This window comes from Mus pahari, chromosome 13 (assembly GCF_900095145.1).
Source record: "Mus pahari chromosome 13, PAHARI_EIJ_v1.1, whole genome shotgun sequence".
In the NCBI taxonomy this organism is placed as follows: Eukaryota; Metazoa; Chordata; class Mammalia; order Rodentia; family Muridae; genus Mus; species Mus pahari.
In genome coordinates, this window is record NC_034602.1 from 20050311 (window position 1) to 20056310 (window position 6000).

General features: G+C 40.3%; 1 protein-coding gene across 2 annotated transcripts in view; it reads right to left on the reverse strand.

Annotated features, from left to right (window-relative positions):
- Positions 1–6000, reverse strand: part of Abca13 (ATP binding cassette subfamily A member 13) — a 433105-nt gene that overhangs the window by 95710 nt on the left and 331395 nt on the right. For both annotated transcript variants that reach the window (XM_021210848.2, XM_029545204.1), the window contains one exon: positions 2668–2824. In XM_021210848.2, the coding sequence (XP_021066507.1) occupies positions 2668–2824 (157 nt within the window). The remainder of the gene's footprint in view (positions 1–2667; positions 2825–6000) is intronic.

Below are 6000 nucleotides of genomic sequence, written 5' to 3' on the forward strand. Positions count from 1 at the left end.
GGCCAGGCATTTTGAAGGTAGTTTTGTGTAGATGAAGACAGAGAAAGAAGCTCGAAAATGAAATTAGTGTCTGTATGGGAACAGAAAGACCCACTGGCCATCTCTCCCACTTTTTACTGTGCCAATAAAAAAAAATAACAACTGCCTATGAGTCTGTAACAAGACTCTCAGAAAAAACTACATTTAAACCCACATTGATCTATGCCTGTGGCAATTAGCATGCCACCTGAAAGGATTTCTGTTACTAGTGATAGTCTGAGCTAGGTAGCTTTGAACGTGGGGACTGAGTGTTAATGATATGATGAGGTGATATCAATGTTTCTGTAACTCATTTTAAGGAAGCCACAGTGATTTTTACACAAGTATTAACAAAGATTATGTAATATGTGAATGCTGAATTAATATAAATATAAATGGATTCATGGATTGACAAATCAAATGCTTGATTTGCAAAGAGTGGTGATGGAGCCATATTAATTAATACATAGAGAAACAGAAACTATAATCTTAAACCCTCTAACATTTTCATGGTCGAAGCAGAAATTTTCATCTGTGGGAGAGAAATATATGCCTGGCCTTGCCTCCCAACCCAAGACACATCATTCTTTAACAGTATGCTGGCAACAAGAAAAGAATCATATTGGCACTACAGTCTGCATACACAGTGGTTAACAAGGGCTGTACTAGCTTATGACCTGAGAGCCCAGTTGCCATTCTTGATACCTTTCATGAATTTTACAAGTTCATAAGGCTTTCTAACATGACAGTGAACACTGGATATCAATTAGAATGAATATGTAAATATTGTTGAAGGGCTTTAGCAAACACTCTTAGGATAAGGAACAAGGGAAAGAGAAAAGACTAAAAAGCAAATCCAGTCAAATGTCCTCCATTCCTAAATGCTGAGTGACTTGAATAATTTTCTTCTGGGAAAGTCCCTTTGCCTGTTGATTCTTTAAGGTGAGCGGTGCTGTTTATCATCTCAGGTAACACAGCCTTTTCATCTAGCACAGGGTTAGCCTTCGGTGGAGGAGAGCATTCCTGGCTAGCTTCCTCTTTAGTTCCCAGGTTTCGCCTTCCCCTTCCTTTTGGAGTTAGCGTTCCCTTCTGTTATCTCTCCTCTCCTCTCCTCAGCTCTCACAGAGCTGACCTGGCTTATGGTTTCTCCCAGCTCTATCTGTATTGAATCTGCTTTCCTCCTCCTCACCAGTTTACGGCATCTTCAATAAACCATGTCACATCAGAAATCGTGGGGCAGGGCCTCTATGTCTCTTCTGCTGATTTCAATATTCTCCTCAAGTTAAAGCAAATCAATTGTCCTGCAACCTGTCTACTTAAAGGCTCAGAATATTAATACAGATTAGTGTCAAACTCAATCTGTAAAAAAAAAAAAAAAAAAATCACCGAAATAGATCATTGCCCTCATTGAATGCAAAATTGATATTTACATACTTCATGGCTTCTACACAAACATGAAGCACAATAATAGGAGGTGGTATTGGCCATCATTCAAGAGTGTATCAAGTCTGGAGCCGAGCCGTAAGGAGAGATACTGTCCCAATGGGGCAGACCTCACTCCCTCTCTCACTGGAAATGGAAATATCAGCATATGCTTCACTGGGAGCAATGCCTCCCAAGTTAAAATGTCAGACTGTGGCTCAGACATCTGAGAACTACTGAGCCACAAGAGAGTATGAGAACATAAAGAGTCCTGTGAATGTAATGTGCCCAGAGGTAAGAATAAAAGTCAGAAAAAAAAAGGACTTAAATATGAGAGCTAAGGAGAGGGCAGAGACTGAAGCCTATTTCACAAATTACACTGGCCATGCTGAGTGACTGGCAGATGCTTGAAAACAGAAGCCCAGAGTGAAGACAGTCTCATTATGGAGCCAGGGTAGAGGGAATGGATGGGATGTATCTACAGAAGGGATTTCAGCTCGACCCTAATGCCTGCTAGGCACTTCCTTCACAGGGAAAACTACTCCCTGTTGAACAGTCCATGCCCAGGGCATTGCTTTTCCTCTAATATGTGGAAAGACAATGTATTAAGTTACACACATCTCAGGGAAGACAAAGGAATTCCAGACATGATTCTTCAGGCACACCATCATGTGCTCATATGGAAAAGGCTGTGGCCCAGCTCACTTAAGATGTTAAGCCAGGATACAGTGGCACTTTGGCAAGACATACTTTATTGTGGTCTTTCCTCTGCCACCAATAAGTCAACATCTGAGGATCTGTGAGAAGCACTTTGGGTACAAAACAGTGAATCCCTATGTGGGCCTGCCCTGACTCTCATGCAGCATTCCTTAAAACATCACAGAAAATTTTGCCATCAATCACTCTCCCTAAAGGCTTGATTCCCCGATGGTGGCACTATTTTCAGCAATTCTGTAAACTTGAGCATGAAGACTCTGGATAGAGAGAAGAGAACACAGAAAGCAGACCTCTGAAGAGTGTACCTAGTTCCTAGGATCTTCCTTGCCCTCACCGGGAGGTGAGCACCCTCCTCCTACACATGGTCTTGCCTGGCCCCAATTAAAAGTGAAAGTCCTTTACATTGTGAGAGTCGGCTTTTTTGTCACAGTGGTAACAGAGTTAAATAGTGGGCATCTGCACTTTCCTGTCACTTGCACCTTTGGAAATGGGCCACTGGTACTGAATCACCTGAGCTTTAGAAATGATGGCCAAGAGCCGGGGCATGGTAGTCATCAACATGGTGCACAAGCCAAAGATGAAGTTCAAGGAGATGTAGGAGATGAAGGCCACATCTGAACTGGAAAAGATTCTGGACATCAGATACATCCATGGAATCATTGCGTATCTAAAAAGCAGAAGGAAAATTATTTTTACTTTCCTGAAACACTTCTTTGTATTACAACTGAAGTACAGATGCAATCATATTAGAATGGTGAGTTTTCCTTACTTTTAGTCTGCCTCCCCCCACACACACCCCCGAAAAAGACTTTTCCTAGGGCCTCCAAAGACCCTGCAAGGTGAAGGCAAAATATCATGAAGTCTGGGATTTCCACTGGACTTTGTCAACTTCTCTCAGTATGGCATCCTATGCCTCTTAAGCCTATTGCAGGAATGATGACCACTGATTATAGTGGGAATTGGAATATCCCAAGAGTATAACAATAGTCAGAGCTCTTTTTCAGAAAGAACATAAGCATAAGCACTGAACTCTTCATTTCTAGAGTCTCATTCATTCTTCATTCTCAGGACTGTGTTCCCTATCCTCTTCCCATGCCCCAACCACATGGAAGATGACATTAGCATCGGTAACTCTTAGGCAGAGTGTCCATCATAAGGTTGACACCTTGATTAATCTTCTGCTGCAGGTCTGTAGATAAGATGGCCGTGGAGCTGCATCTGAGTGGGGCCAATGCTGGGTAGCAAGGAACACTGCTAAATATTGGTGACAAGATCCAAGAAGCTACTCCAACCCCCCCACAGCCAAACCTCTCCTTCCATCTTTTTTGTTTTACCTCCTAGAACCAACTTTCCATCCAAGGCCAAGTTTCTTTTGTGAAAATAAAATGCAGTCAACTTAATGTACCTCACTGAAGGATTCTTGGAAACATTTCCAAGCACAGGCAGAGAAGACACCTATTCAAGATCATAGGCTTTTTGGAAAAGACTAATCTATTCTGAGCCCAAATGTGTTCCCTCCACACCAAAACAAGATCTGTCAATATTTCCTGTGGTGACTGTTTAGCTTGGGATATTCTAGTACCTTTTAAATGCCTGAGCATTCCCTAACACATTAACTTGTTCTGAAAATTATGAGACTCCAAAACCATGTGGCAGATTTTAGAGCCTTCAGATAGCATTTGGTCCTCTATAATTTGTTAGAGAATACCCATGTGTTAAAAGATAAATTCTTGTACTTGAGAAAGTGTGTGGGGTATGATGTACAAAGCCATATAGTATCTCAGAAACTTCACTCAGTAGAATTCTGGTTCATAATGACTGAAGAATGTGTTGGAGACAAGTGCTTGAAAGCAATTTTTCTAAAATATTTGCTATATAAAATTATGAAGTAAAATAAAAATAACTGCCAAAGAGGTGAGCTATAACTGACTACTTGTGTTAGTTATGATTTGTCCTGTCTGAAGTAAAGTATTATCAGGAAGAATCAAATCCCATCCCTAACCCTCCATACACTTCCTACTGTCCTTTCTAGGGCAGAACTCAAATGTTATCCTTTATCATATAAGGCTGCCCTCAGAAACTGGGAAACAGGCATGGTGACACACATCTATAATTCAGAGCTCAGGCTGTGAGGCAGGAAGATAGACAGTTCAAGAATAGCCTAGTCTAAGAAGAGGACAAAATGAAGGCAAAGAATGAAGAGGAGGAGACAAATTATTCCTACAACTGAAACATATATAAGCAATAGTAGACACTTTCATGTCAAGTTTTAGGCCTGTTTTTAATTCCTGTCATATTCATTCTTAGAGTATACAAAGTATGTGTGTGTGTGTATGCGTGTGTGTATGTTTGTATATGTGTGTGTTGTGTTAAAACTATTAATTCATCAAATTTCTGAAACTAACTAAACTTTTATTTTATAAAAATAAAATAAAATAAAATAATTAATAGTGTATTAATAGGCTGAAATAATAATCCTAGTATATTTAAATCAGAACTACAGGAGACCCAGCCTTTCTTTGTTCCTTGTAAACTATGGCATGCAGGCAGCTCTCTGTTAAACTTGGAAACGTGGGAGCTAGAGGAATCTGGGGGAGTGCCCAGGACCCCTCATGAAATATCTGATGGGGCTGGCCAGCATGGCACAAGGCAGATGCTCATCTGCTTTGATTAGCATCTCCATGTTCGCATTGTGGTCTCACAACGCCTTCCCCTCCCACTGTCAAACCGTACACCCTGAGCTATACTTGAGCAATTAATTACCACATCTTCCATGGTCTCTACTCCACTGGGGAATGCATAGAATCTTTATATAAGGTCTTCATACTGGGTTATGTCCTTCAAGTATTTGACAAGTGGATCAAAGCATTGTCTTAAGAAAAAAGACTCAGAGACAAAGACATAGTCTTAAATGACACCCCTGGAGATTTCCTTTCCTGCATTAATGAATCTTTGAGCTGATTTTCCACCAGCAATGATTCCATGATTTTTTTTAAGCTGCATTTTCATTATTTTCCTTTTGAACACTTGGTTGAAATTAACATACTGCCAGAACCACCCCCCACCCCAGTCTTTTCTAAATGTTAAGAGAAAATTTAAATTGACTTATAGACTATAATTTACTTTATATGAAACCTACTGTGGCTTTTAACACTCTCTACTCTTTTATTAAAACACAACTCATCAGTTTAATGATTGTATAATTCACAGGAGGTCTGAATACTGCTTGCAGGTATTTTGGAATTTCTGAGAACATACTGTATACTCCTGACAGATGCCCCTTCCTTCTGCTGTGTGAATTTCCCTGAGGGACAAATAGGAATCCATACTCTTATTGTCACAACCTTTTAGCACTAAACTTGCACCAAATATGTTCTTAGCTTTACATTTTTAATATAAGCTGTCTGTCTTTCATTTCAGATATTTTTAGTGTTACTTTCTTGTTTTGTTCTAATTTGTTGGGATATTTGGGAAAAATAGTCTTAATATGGGGTCTCACACTGGTCTTTCTGCCTCTGTGTTCTAAAGTTCTGAGTGTTAATATTAAAGGTGTATGCTATTATGATCAGCCTTACTTGTTCCCACTCCTCTGTCTCCTTCTATGTATGTGTCTCCCACAACCTGTGTATATCTACCTCTCATTTTATCTCTGTCTACCTGTCTCTGAGTCTCTCCCACTCTGTCTCTCTGTCTCTTCATCCCTCTCTATCCCTGTCTCTGTTTCTGTCTTTGTCTCTGTTTCTATGTCTATCTCTGTGTCTCTGTCTCTGTCTCTGTCTCTCTGTCTCTGTCTCTCTCTGTCTCTCTGTCTCTCTGTCTCTCTGTCTCTCTCTCTCTCTCTCT